The sequence below is a fragment of the Theropithecus gelada genome, chromosome 5, assembly GCF_003255815.1.
Source record: "Theropithecus gelada isolate Dixy chromosome 5, Tgel_1.0, whole genome shotgun sequence".
NCBI classification, from domain to species: Eukaryota; Metazoa; Chordata; class Mammalia; order Primates; family Cercopithecidae; genus Theropithecus; species Theropithecus gelada.
In genome coordinates this window covers 160,343,055-160,357,186 of record NC_037672.1, presented here as the reverse complement: position 1 = coordinate 160,357,186, position 14,132 = coordinate 160,343,055, and the positions used below count along the sequence as shown (strand labels likewise).

The 14,132-nt window shown below is 38.6% G+C and overlaps 1 protein-coding gene across 1 annotated transcript; it reads left to right on the top strand.

The window, feature by feature from the left end:
* Positions 1 to 3,824: 3,824 nt before the first annotated feature.
* Positions 3,825 to 13,370, top strand: NPY1R (neuropeptide Y receptor Y1). Its single transcript, XM_025386687.1, has 3 exons — positions 3,825 to 4,560; positions 10,627 to 11,476; positions 11,578 to 13,370. Exons 2-3 carry the CDS (start codon positions 10,778 to 10,780, stop codon positions 12,028 to 12,030), a joined length of 1,152 nt encoding a protein of 383 aa, XP_025242472.1. The 5' UTR covers positions 3,825 to 4,560; positions 10,627 to 10,777; the 3' UTR covers positions 12,031 to 13,370.
* The last annotated feature ends 762 nt before the right edge of the window (positions 13,371 to 14,132 follow it).

Here is a 14,132-nt window from a genome sequence, read left to right as displayed (position 1 = left end):
AAAAACCCCCGGAAAAAAAAAAAAAAAAAAAAAAAAAAAAAAAAAAAAAAAAAAAAAAGAGATGGAGTATCACTCTGTCGCCCAAGCTGGAATGCAGTGGCACAATCTCAGCTCACTGCAGCCTTCGCCTCCCGGGTTCAAGTGATTCTCCTGCCTCAGCCTCCCAAGTAGCTGGAATTACAGGTGCCTGCCACCACGCCTGGCTAATTTTTATAGTTTTAATAGAGATGGGGTTTCACCATGTTGGCCAGGTTGGTCTCAAAATCCTGATCTCAGGTGATCTGCCCGCCTTGGCCTCCCAAAGTGCTGGGATTACAGGCGTGAGCCACTGCACCCAGCCTAATTTTCTCCTTTCTTTAGAAAAAATTATACCTTCATAGCTTTTCTTCATAGGCCAAGTCTGATCTATTGATATTGGCCATCTGAAATGTTGTGCTGTGAGAAAGCCTAATACCAAGCTTGAGATTTTGGGGAGTGGGAGTCAGGGGCAGGAGGAACAGTTAGAGATGTTTGTCACAGATGATGAGAGCTGTGGTGGTGGCATTCATACTTATTCTTTTTACCAGCTATTTTTATTTTGTCTCTTCAAAAAAAGATATGAAAGGAATATTAATAATAATTACTAAAAACCGTAATAGTAACAGTGGCAAAGCTCCTTTCATTATCTCATATAGTAAAAACATAATGTTATGGTTTTGTAATATAACATTACACATTTTTTTGAATGTCTAAAGGGTATCAGACCATATGAGGCATGCAGAAAAAGATTTGGCTATTTACTAAATTTTAAGATCCTACTTGTCTAGAGCCTCATTGTGACAGAGTTTTTAAAAATGCCCCGAAATATGCAGCCCAGGTAATGAAATGAGAACTTTACTGAAAGGCATTCGCATTTCAAATCAAGATCAAGAGAAAATCCACAAAGAGTATTGCGTGTTTTCTGCACAAAGGAGATCATTGAATTGTCTGTGCACTTATATACTAACATTTTTAACTAAATCAATCATCATTCTTTTTTCTGCTAGTTTATGCTCTCCAAAAGTCAGATGAATAAAATGATTGTACTGACTATTTGATTGTGCTGATTAAGTCAAAACTCTTTACCAACTGTATTTCATTGGCTTTAAGATGTGGGCTTAAAAAGCATTTTAATATTCATTTGCTATTAATAGTATGCCATTGCTTTACTGAAAACATTTTTTTTTCTTGGTGGTCCATACAATAAAATTGCTCCTTACATTCTTGGGCATCAAAGATCCAAAGAAATGCAGCAGGTAAGTCACAGAAAGAAGGAAAATCCAGACATACAATCAATTCATAGAACATGAACTGATTCACTGACATGCTTCATCACAGTTCTACCCCCATGGAATTTCCCCCTTATCAATGTCATCTACATTTTAGTTTTCATGTGTAGTATTTATGCCTATTAAGCTTCTTCTGAGTGACAATTCATGATAATTTACCTGTATCAAGGCCTGATAGCATTTCAGAAACTTTAACCCTTGTAGCAGAAATTCCTCAGAAGACAAATAAAGTAATTAGTGTGTTTCAATTCCAGTAGCAAGCATATTGTCATACTTTTATTTAAACAGTTACTGAATCATGGAATTTAAAGGCTGAGCCAGGCCATAATATTGTTCCACTGTTTCGAATATAAAACTCAGATTTACAGAAATTTAATGAGTAGATCCTATCCCTCAGTTTATATGACAGAGCCAGACTGTTGTCCAAGAGAACATGAGAATAGGTCATTAATATCATTCCCCTTGGTTTATAGGTCAGGCTGTTATGAAACTACAGAAAGAAATATACAGGATTGAAGAAAAAATTCTCCCTAGCAAAGATGAAGTTTTATCTAATTTGAATCCGAGATAGGAAAGTATGCAGCTGATTATTCACTTAAGAGTAGAAAAATAAATGATCTTAAAATTGGAATGAGGAAAGTCTTTAAAAAATATTTTCTAAGAAATTCAAACTACTTTGCATATTTTGAATCTTCTATAAGACCACATTATTGGAGAATTTTATGTTGCATTTGGCCATTGGACTATGCCTAATTTCTCTATTTTTCACATTGGAAAGAATCCTAGTACATGATATCTCTAAAGAATTATATAATTTTGCCGTTGAGCATTTCTTTTTTTTTTTTTTTCCAAAACAGAGTCTTGCTCTGTTGCCTGGGCTGGAGTGCAGTGGCACGATCTCAGCTCATTGCAACTTCTGCCTCTCGGGTTCAAGCAATTCTCCTGCCTCAGCCTCCTAAGTAGCTGGGATAACAGATGCGCACCACCACACCCAGCTAATTTTTGTATTTTTAATAGAGATGGGGGTTTCACTTTGTTGGCCAGGCTGGTCTCGAACTCCTGACCTCATGATCTGCCTGCCTGCATTGGCCTCCCAAAGTGCTTCGATTACAGGCATGAGCCACCGCCCCCGGCTGCTGTTGAGCATTTCAGAACTTCTCTTTGTACCATAAAGTTGTCATAGAAAAGAATCTTTGAGATCAGTGATCTTTCAAAGATTGGTATTTGATATTAATAACTCAAGAATGCAGTTTCACAGATTTTCCTTAGGGAGAACACTTCATAAAAATTGAGTTAATAAAATGATAAAATACAATGGCCATAATAGTTTAGACCTCTTACAGACATGCCTTCATTAGTATTCTTGGGAAATAGAGAAAGCATAGCACCTGAGTCCAAATTATATTCTCAAGTCCAAAATATTTGCTGACATAATAAAAGTTTCTACATAAAAATATATTCTTAGTAGAGAATTAAATTACGTCATTTGTAATTCTTACAGCAGGCTAAAGATAGCCGATTTGGTGATCAAAACCATGGGGAAAACTTCCTTCTGAGAACAGAATGTGACTTCAGGCAATAGAGTAGACAGAGGATGCATAGAAACCTGAATGAATATTGTTCCCTGAAAGAGTTGAAATTCCTAAATTGGGCCTTATGTTTTCATCCTTGGTTAAAAAAAAAAAAAGTATATGTGTATGTGTTTTTATATATATATATATATATATATATATATTTGCGTGTGTGTGTGTATAAATGAATCTGTTGTCATTTTACTCTGCTTAACTATTAGAGATTTTTATATGTATGCTTCTATCTGTTGTTATACACTAATAGTACAGTCATTACATAATCATGATATTTTAATTCTTGATTACAATCCCTTTCCAACTATATAAAAATATGTCTAGTGACACATATTTTAGAAAGTTTTCTTGGAAAAACATCCAGAGATTGTGTTCATCACTATCTATATAAATGAGCTTATACTGAACCTTAAATATGTTTATTCAGCATAACAATCAGAAAAAGAAAATTTTTTTTAACAGTATAAAGTTCAGGTGAGTCCATTTGTCTTGGCATTTTATTTTGATTTTAATTAGAAGAAAGACTGCCATTTCATTACTGTTTTGTAATGAAATCTTTATAAATTCTCTGGGCAGTGCCCTCTATTAGAAAGACTTCTTATTTTTAACACTTTTATTTGGAAGAAGTTCTACTCATTTGCAGTAGTCCATCGTCTACATAATATGTGTGTGTGTGTGTGTGTGTGTGTGTTTTACAACGTTGACTTTTGAAACTAGAATAGAATCAGGTAAAACATCTCAGATCAGTGTGTCAGTAACTGGCCTGAATCATCGGGCACCATGATGGGGTTGGCCGCCTTCAACGTACTCGGTGTACATTCTATTTTTTTCTACATAATGTTCAGTACTGTAGTACTAATCACCGAGAAAATTGCATTGACTCTTTTCGACCACCAGGGAAATATTCAGTTCATGGTTCTCCCCTAAAAAAACTAAAAAGCTACTAAGCGCTGGGAACAAATCTGACTTAATGCATTTTCTCAGTGGGCCAAAGAAAGGAGGGCCGATTGTCTGCCTTGACTTTTTAAAGCTCTTCTCTTTATTCACGTATAAACTGAGGAAAACAAATTCTCGGCACTGGCGTGAGAGTTATTTGAGCGTCACAAAATAAAATATTAGTGCCATTATTGTGGCGAATTTCATGTTTCCCAGCGAGCCTTTTGATTCCCGGTTTGGGCTGGCGCTGGAGCTCTCCAACCGGGTATGACTTCGGCCACAAGATGGCACTGACCTGCAAACAAAGAAAACCACAGTGGCACCGACTTTTTCAAGCCTTGGGAAACTGCCCTGCCTTCCCCCTTCCCCGGAGTCAAGGACTGTGGGGATTAGGGTTTCCTTTCCCCTGCGCGGGGCGTCTGTGTCGAATAATGTGTGGCTTCTGTTGGATTGCTTTTCTTTCCAAAATTCCTAGGCAGCGCTTCCCCAAGGTGTGCACCTTTGTGAGGTGTTTGTGGGGCGGGGGGAGCTTCAGGCGCTACTCGCGGGACGCCGTCACGTGATCCGGGATGAGGTGGAGTTCGGCTTTAAGGGGGCGTCTCTTCCTAGCTTCATCAATCTTTAGGATCTGAGCAGGAGAGATACCAGCGGATCTTCCCCTCTCTGCTCCCTTCCATTCCCACCCTTCCTTCTTCAATAAGCAGGAGCGAACAAGACAAATTCCAAAGAGGGTAAGTTGCGAGTTTATGCCTTTCCAGAGACTTTTGCGAAATCTCTCATTGACAAGGTGAAGGATGAGCGGGGAAGAAAAACGACGCCAGTGTCCGAAACTGGCTCTGGGGGACCGAGGTGTGGTCTCCAGTGCAAGCAGGTCGCAGGTTGCTCCAAATCACCGGACCGTTCGCGGGCTCCTGCCGAAGGGTATGGGGTCGACGCGGGTGAAAGGAGAGGGTCCCCTACGCGGAGTTCGGGCTTTCCCACCACCTGCTCCCGGGGAATTTCTGGATGGGGATCCAAGTTTTCCTCTACCCAGGTTCTCTTTAAAAGGTCAAGGCACTGGGAAGGTGCCCGAGTTCGTCTATCCCGCACCCGCTCATCTTCCGTATGTGTCTTGAACTGACTGGAGGCTCTAGCCGCACCGGAGTTTTCGCGGAGTAACTGGCTGGGATGAGCCGGAGAAGGGTGGGCTTGGTGCGTCGCCCGCCGTCGCCCGCCGTCGCCCGGGTCCCGCGGCAGGCGTCGGGCTGGGAGCGGACGGAGGTGGGAGGAGCCCTCGCGCGGACCCCAGAGCGCAAGCCCACCCCCACTTGCGGATTCCGCGCGTCTGGGCTGCAGTGGAGCCGCGCTCCCCAGTACTGAGCGCTTCGAGTGTGGAGCTGCGCCCGGGTGGACACCCGAAGATTTTAATCATCGGAGTTTAATCGGGGAACTCTTTAGCTCTTTCTTTTAGAAAAGTAATGATGGAACATGGCTGGGTTAGGAGATTGGGAATGCACAGGAGGTGGAGGTGACTTGATAGGGTGTGCCGTTGGTTCCCAGGTAGACTGGAGAGATGTGAATGTTTTAAGGTCTGATACTGGGCCAAAGACAGAATTGAGTAGGGTTTGGGATCTGCTTGTTTTTGGTTGTTTGTATCTTTTCTCTTTTGCCAGTCTCTTATCACTAGTAGAAAGGTTTCCTGATGAGAGAGAGAGAGAGAGAGAGAGAGAGAGAGTAGTAGGGAGTCAGGAATGGAGTAAATTTCGGGCGATTCACCTAGTTACACAATATGAAAAAGGTGGGTGGGTAAGCGTGCCAACAGGAATTTTGACTGAACATGTCCCATTTCCCATTTCGTTGTTTGATAACTTCTGGAGCACAGGAAAAACCTAGAGGAGAGGAGCAGAAGAGAGTGTTTCCATGTACACACACTAACACACACACACACATATTAGAGCACGCATTGCTTCCCGCACTCCCCATCCTATAAGAGGGCATGACTGGCGGGATGGCACAGGCAGGGGACATGTGGAGCTTGTCTGTCAGGTCTGCAACAGAAAAGCAGTAGCTGTTAGTCCTCGACCCTGGGCAGGCTCTCTGGCGAAGCAAGCGAGGCAGCGGGAAGCTAACCCGACCCGGTTCCCCACCCAGGACTAAAAACTGAGTGCTCTTGGGTGACTACTACTTTATTAGTCTTTATTGTCTTCAGGCAGCAGTCTGTTGAACAAGCCCTCCCCAGCAAGGAAGGAGCAGAGAATTATGTAACTCATTTAGATAAGCTACCAGTAACTTTGGGAGGCTGTATGTCACAAGGCTGACATTTCTTTTCCAACACAAGTGAGGTGAACAGCCAATCCTGAGTATTTCAAAAAATTTGTCTGCAGCAGGTTATGATCAGGGAGCTGTATTTTCAAGTAGTAACAGCCCTGCGAAGAGCAAGCAATGAAAGGCCAGCATTCTAATTGGAAAGAAAGAAGAGGAAATTTCCCTCTGCAGGGGGCTAATTTGCCAATTGGTGATGTATGTAATGTCTCTGTTTTGTCTCTATATGCACATGGCAGCTACACTGAGACTTAACAGTCTTTAATTTTTGCAGTTTCTGTGGCTGCATAGCTTATTTTACAAATTATATTACAATAGTAAATACCAAATTATTTTATTTTGCAAAGATAAGGTATGTAAATTATCTCTTAGTATTGTTATTTTCTGACAGTTATTCTTTCTTGAAATTATACTAAGGTACACTGAAAATACACATTTTATCCAATGCAGAATTGGTTTACACACTGGAATAACTACCAAATGTACAATTAGTAAAACAGGCTTGAAAACACCTTAAAAAAATAAAGTTTTCATTTTCTCTATAGCTAAATTAACTTCTACCTAGTAAGAAAAATGCTTCCTCATTGGGCATGCCTATTAAATACCGTTTCAAAAGTGTCAGACTAGAGCTTCAGTACATTTACCTGAACTCATCTATAAGAAAGCTATGTTTGTAGCCTGTACTTTGCAATAATTTAATGTCTGTGTGAATTCTTATATGTATTCATTTTTGCCCAAATCAGTCAGTGGGTAGAATATTTCTGTTTCTTTCTCTCCATGGTATACATCTTGGTCTCTGTCTCTATTATTTCTTGCCAAATTATTGCACTAACTTTCTAATGAATCTCCCCTTTTCTTCTCTTTCCTTAAATGTGTTGAAAACGGCAGCTAGAATAATAATTTAAAATCCAAAGTCATATAACTTCACACCTTTGCCAAAGACTCGCCAGAGGCTCCCCAGCTCTCCCAGGATTATAGGCAAAGATCATTAAAAAAAAAAAAAGGCCCTGCAGTCTGTACCCGCCTCTTTAGCCTTCCCAATTAATGTCCTAAGGGTCCCTCCCTTATTTATCCCACTTCTCCTTGCTACTTAGCACACCAGTTACACACAGGCCTTAGGGATGTTTCTTCTTTCCATATGGGATGCAATCCCGGAGATACTTGTGTGGCTTCCCTACTCACCACTCCTCTCAGGTCTTAACTTACATACCTTCTTCTCAGACAGTCAGAGGCCATCTTTTACAGTCGAGTAATAAATTGCAGCTCCCCCAAATCCCAGTTTCTCTCTCTCTCGCTTTTTTTTTTTTTTTTTTTTTTTTGAGATGGAGTCTTGCTCTGTCGCCCAGGCTGGAGTGCGGTGGCCTGATCTTGGCTCAGTGCAACCTCTGCCTCCTAGGTTCAAGCAATTCTCCTGCCACAGCCTCCCGAGTAGCTGGGACTACAGCTGTGCTCCACCCCGCCTGGCTAATTTTTGTATTTTTAGTAGAGACGAGGTTTCACCATGTTGGCCAGGCTGATCTCAAACTCTTGACTTTAGGCGATCCGCCTCGGCCTCCTAAAATGCTGGGATTACAGGTGTTAACCACCTCACCCAGCCCCAGTCTCTCTTTCTTGCTTTGTTTTACTTCATAATACTTATTATCATCTAGCATACTATATTTTTTACTAATTTTCTTCTTGTCTTTCTCTGCCCATAAGACTAGAAACTCAGTGAAAAGGTTACATTCTCTCCAGTAAAACCATGCCTAACATGAAATAAATGTTTAATTAATATTTGTTGAATGAATAAATTTTCTTTCAGAAATAATTTTTTTACATAATGGGTAATATTTTCCCCTATATACATGACCTAGGAGCACGGCTGTTGTGATTAGCATACATTTTGCATGTTCAAGGACTATGATGGAATTGAGCTATTGATGTTAGGATTAATTTACCCAAGAACCTACTATTCCAACCATGCATCAGTTATATCAGTCAACACAGTTTTATTTTAAATCTTATACATGCAAGGTGCTATGAAGTATGCACAATGCCTACATCAAAGATGTTATATTAAAAATGAGAGGAGCCAATTAAGGATTCTAGGAACTAAATGGTGCTTTGAAAGATGGGTAGAGTTTGTATTGATGGTGGGAGAGAGAGAACACCCAGCAATAAAAATGGCAGAGGTGGAGATGCAGAGCTATATTTGGTAGACTGTGAACAGACTCACCTGCCTAGAACAGTGTATTCACATTCACATTGGGGTTATTAGAGTAAAGTGTGGAAAAGGTATAATGCAGAGGTCTTAATGTGTCAGGCTGCGGAATGTACTTAGTATTCTCTCTCTCATGTGTCTCAAACCAGGGTCCTCATTCACCTGTTGGTACTTGGTGACAAGGATAAAAAGCTTTTCCCTGCTCTGCTAGTTTTACTTTAAATAATGAAGGGAAACTTATAATTAATTCATAAGTCATGTTTAATATCTCTTTAGTAACTTAAATAGGAAATATGATGCTAAATTTTCTTGAATTTTTAAAATAAGAGATTTCCAAATAATTTGAAGTTATTACTGCTCCTTTGAGATTGTTTTCAAACTCTGACAATCACTGATCATTCTCTCTGCCTTTGGAATTCTTGAAAGAAAAAGTGTGGTTATCACATAAGTATTAGGGAGTCATTACAGGTTGATGCATAAAGGAAGAGAGAGCCACGTTTCTAATCACATTCATACCTGAAATCATTCCATTACCATTCTTTAATATTTTCATTCTGATTTCATTATAGCAACCCTTACTTTATTCTTCTTAAGTTTTATAAGGCCAAATCATGGTTTCATAATATTTAAAAAAACAAACAAACATGTTCTAGAAAGCAAAAAAATTAAGGAAAGGTTCATTAGAGGCATTAAGTAAAAGGCAAATGCATTTCTGGCTTATTAAGTTTATTATCTTTCTTTCAATGGAAGTAACTCTGCACGATTTTCTTTACTGGTCTTATTTGAGAAAGAAAAGAATGAAATTCAGTTTCTTTTTTTTTTTTTTTTTTTGAGATGGAGTCTCGTGCTGTCACCCAGGCTGGAGTGCAGTGGCTGGATCTCAGCTCACTGCAAGCTCCGCCTCCCGGGTTCACGCCATTCTCCGGCCTCAGCCTCCCGAGTAGCTGGGACTACAGGCGCTGCCACCTCGCCCGGCTATTTTTTGTATTTCTTAGTAGAGACAGGGTTTCACCGTGTTAGCCAGGATGGTCTTGATCTCCTGACCTCGTGATCCGCCCATCTCGGCCTCCCAAAGTGCTGGGATTACAGGCTTGAGCCACCGTGCCCGGCCAGCATGATGGCCTGTTAATTAACATAAGAAACCCTGTCTCACATATTAGTAATCTAGGGAACATCAGACTTATTTTTGAAAGGAGTTTTTAAAATAATGTCAAACTTTTTAAAACTCTGCAAGTCTGTGATTTGTGTTAATAAGAGAAAAATATATCACAAAATACTGTGAAAAATCAAAATTACAACTAAAACCTAGATCTTTGCACTGGACACACATATAGTCTGGTGGGTAGGAAAGATACATAAATAATACCTTAGAAATCCTTGGAAGCTTCTAACGTATTAATAAAATAACAGACTCTTAAAGTTAGAATCTCCTACACAGTACAGGAACTGTCTGAAATGGTCTTTCATATGGTGGTTATAAACTTTTGTATATGGAACACTTGCTAGATATCCAGGCATGTAATTCCATTTTATTAAACTTTTGTTCCTCATAATGATGTGATTTAAAAAAATAATGTACACCTCTTGGCCCTACTTTTAACTTGTACGTATAATTAGATGTAATATTCTAAGCTCAACGCTGTGTTCTATGTGGTACCCATTAAAATACGAGAAGACATCTATACCATTCCTACTAAGTATTTTCCAGATTAAACATTGTGTAGTCTCTCAATAGTCATTCATTGCAAAGTTTTTTGATGTTTCACTGTATTGATCATCTTTTGTTGAATATACTTGTGCTGAATAGCATCTGCCCTAAAAAGCAGTCCAGTGTATGTATGGTGGAGCTATTGCTACAACTTGACCTTGACACTAATTTTTCCATTTCTATAGCATATGGAAGAATTAGGTAATTTATTTTGTTTTGCTTTGTTTATTTTTCTTATGTTTTAATCTGTGCATTAAGTGGTTTTTATACATTCATATTCTTACAATGTTTAGGAATGTGCTGTTGTTACTGTTTATGTAAGACTTGGGGCATAAGATTTATATATTCCTCACTGACTTATAGACCACTATGTTTTACTAAGACTTGTTCTGTAAGCAAGTCCAATTAAAAATTTTATTTTTTCTTTATTCAGTGTGTTTTCACTATTTCTGCTATTTTAGAAAGATGTTTACAAGATTACATTTTGTTTATTTCAGTGTTTTCACTTTAAAGAGTTCTGTGAGTCAGAATTCATTTTGACTGCCCTCAATAAAATTAGTAATGCAATTGGTCATTTTCTCTTTACAGATTGTTCAGTTCAAGGGAATGAAGAATTCAGAATAATTTTGGTAAATGGATTCCAATATGGGGAATAAGAATAAGCTGAACAGTTGACCTGCTTTGAAGAAACATACTGTCCATTTGTCTAAAATAATCCATAACAACCAAACCAATCAAAATGAATTCAACATTATTTTCCCAGGTTGAAAACCATTCAGTCCACTCTAATTTCTCAGAGAAGAATGCCCAGCTTTTGGCTTTTGAAAATGATGATTGTCATCTGCCCTTGGCCATGATATTTACCTTAGCTCTTGCTTATGGAGCTGTGATCATTCTTGGTGTCTCTGGAAACCTGGCCTTGATCATAATCATCCTGAAACAAAAGGAGATGAGAAACGTTACCAACATCCTGATTGTGAACCTTTCCTTCTCAGACTTGCTTGTCGCCATCATGTGTCTCCCCTTTACATTTGTCTACACATTAATGGACCACTGGGTCTTTGGTGAGGCAATGTGTAAGTTGAATCCTTTTGTGCAATGTGTTTCAATCACTGTGTCCATTTTCTCTCTGGTTCTCATTGCTGTGGAACGACACCAGCTGATAATCAACCCTCGAGGGTGGAGACCAAATAATAGACATGCTTATGTAGGTATTGCTGTGATTTGGGTCCTTGCTGTGGCTTCTTCTCTGCCTTTCCTGATCTACCAAGTAATGACTGATGAGCCGTTCCAAAATGTAACACTTGATGCGTACAAAGACAAATACGTGTGCTTTGATCAATTTCCATCGGACTCTCATAGGTTGTCTTATACCACTCTCCTCTTGGTGCTGCAGTATTTTGGTCCACTTTGTTTTATATTTATTTGCTACTTCAAGGTAAGAAAACTTTTTTTTCTATCATTTTCATTTTTTACCTTCTTTACACAGAATTCCTCATCAAATGAGTGTTTCTATTTAAATTTGTTTTTCTTCCGTAGATATATATACGCTTAAAAAGGAGAAACAACATGATGGACAAGATGAGAGACAATAAGTACAGGTCCAGTGAAACCAAAAGAATCAATATCATGCTGCTCTCCATTGTGGTAGCATTTGCAGTCTGCTGGCTACCTCTTACCATCTTTAACACTGTGTTTGATTGGAATCATCAGATCATTGCTACCTGCAACCACAATCTGTTATTCCTGCTCTGCCACCTCACAGCAATGATATCCACTTGTGTCAACCCCATATTTTATGGATTCCTGAACAAAAACTTCCAGAGAGACTTGCAGTTCTTCTTTAACTTTTGTGATTTCCGGTCTCGGGATGATGATTATGAAACAATAGCCATGTCCACCATGCACACGGATGTTTCCAAGACTTCTTTGAAGCAAGCAAGCCCAGTCGCATTTAAAAAAATCAACAATGATGATAATGAAAGAATCTGAAACTACGTATAGCCTATGGTCCCAGATGACGTCTGTTTAAAAACAAGCACAACCTGCAACATACTTTGACTACCTGTTCTCCCAAGGAATGGGGTTGAAATTATTTGAAAATGACTAAGATTTTCTTGTCTTGCTTTTTACTGCTTTTGTTGTAGTTGTCATAATTACATTTGGAACAAAAGGTGTGGGCTTTGGGGTCTTCTGGAAATAGTTTTGACTAGACATCTTTGAAGTGCTTTTTGTGAATTTATGCATATATTATAAAGACTTTTATATTGTACTTATTGGAATGAAATTTCTTTAAAGTATTACTATTAACCGACTTCAGAAGTACTTGCCATCCAATACTGTCATTAGATTGGGTCATCTTGATTAGATTAGATTAGACTGTCAATAGATTGGGCCGTCCTTATTTTAAGATAGGCATCATTTTAGTGTGTTACAGTAGTAACAGTATGCAAAAGCAGCATTCAGGAGCCAAAGGAGGGTCTGAAGTCAGTCAGAAGTGGTTTGAGGTTTCTGATTTTTGGTGGTTTTTTTTGTTTTTTGTGTTTTTTTTTTTTTTTCACCTTAAGGGAGGATTTAATTTGCTCCCAATTGATTGTCACTTAAATGAAAATTTAAAAATGAATAAAAATACATACTTCTCGGCTGCAAATATTACAGGGAATTGGGGCACCCACAAGAATGAAGAGAGAAAGCAGCTCCCTAACTTCAAAACTATTTTGGTACCTGACAACAAGAGCATTTCAGAGTAATTAATAAAGTAAATTAGTATTACTGCAAATAGTTAAATTATATTCATTTGAATTGATGGTCAAGAGATTTTCCTTTTTTTTAACAGACCGTTCAGTGTTTGTCAAGCTTTCTGGCATAAATATGTACTCAAAAGGCATTTCCACTTACAATATATAGAAACACAAAAGGTGTTTTCCTTACAGCAGTGCCTATATAGTGACTGATTTTTAACTTTCAATGTCCATCTTTCAAAGGAGATAACACCAAGTACAATGTTAAAAGAATATTCACTTCACCTAGCAGGGAAAAAATACACAAAAACTGAGAATACTTCATATAGCCCATTTTAACATGTATAAACTGTGTGACTTGTGGCGTCTTATAAATAATGCACTGTAAAGATTACTGATAGTTGTGTTATGTTAATGTGCCTAATTTCATGTATCTTGTAATCATGATTGAGCCTCAGAATCATTTGGAGAAACTATATTTTAAAGAACAAGACATACTTCAATGTATTATACAGATAAAGTATTAAATGTGTTTGATTTTAAAAGGGCGGACATTTTATTAAAATCAATATTGTTTTTGCTTTTTCTGAGGAGTCTCTTTCAGTTTCATTTTTTCTCATCCCATGACTTCCCTCCCATGATGTTCCCAAAGCATCCTGTATCTGCTTGCTAATGAAACGTAACCACTGATGTGATATAACCATCGATGGCTGTGGTATAGCCATCGATGGTTATAACCATTGATGTAGTATAGCCATTAATGGCTTAGTCTCCCTCTCTTGCTAGATCGTAAGCTTCTTTAAAGCAAGAGTTGTTTAACGTGACTGTCCCCAGTGCATGTAGCACAGTGCAAAGACTTAGAAGCATTTTCAAAATATATTTCCAAAACAAATTATTAATGACCAAATTTCCTTCCTTCTTGTTGATAATCATATTGAACTCACGTCCTGCAGTGTTCTTGGATCCTTCCTCCTAAGTTAATCTTTACCAAGAAGATGTTTTCTCTTTATTGTATTATTTTCATTTCTAAACTGAGCAAAAGGGCATTTTAGATTTTAGAAATTTGCATTATCAGTCCTTTAACTCAAACAAATATCACACTTTTTGCACTGAATGGTAATATGAAATCAAATTATAGCCTAAGAATGTCCTTTAGTTAACCAAATTAAAAAAAAAAAAATTCGGCTGGGCACAGTGGCTCACACCTGTAATCCCAGCACTTTGGGAGGCTGAGACGGGTGAATCAAGAAGTCAGGAGTTCAAGACCACCCTGTCCAATATGGTGAAAACATGTCTCTACTAAAAATACAAAATTTGGCCGGGTGTAGTGGCGTATGCCTGTAGTCCCAGCTA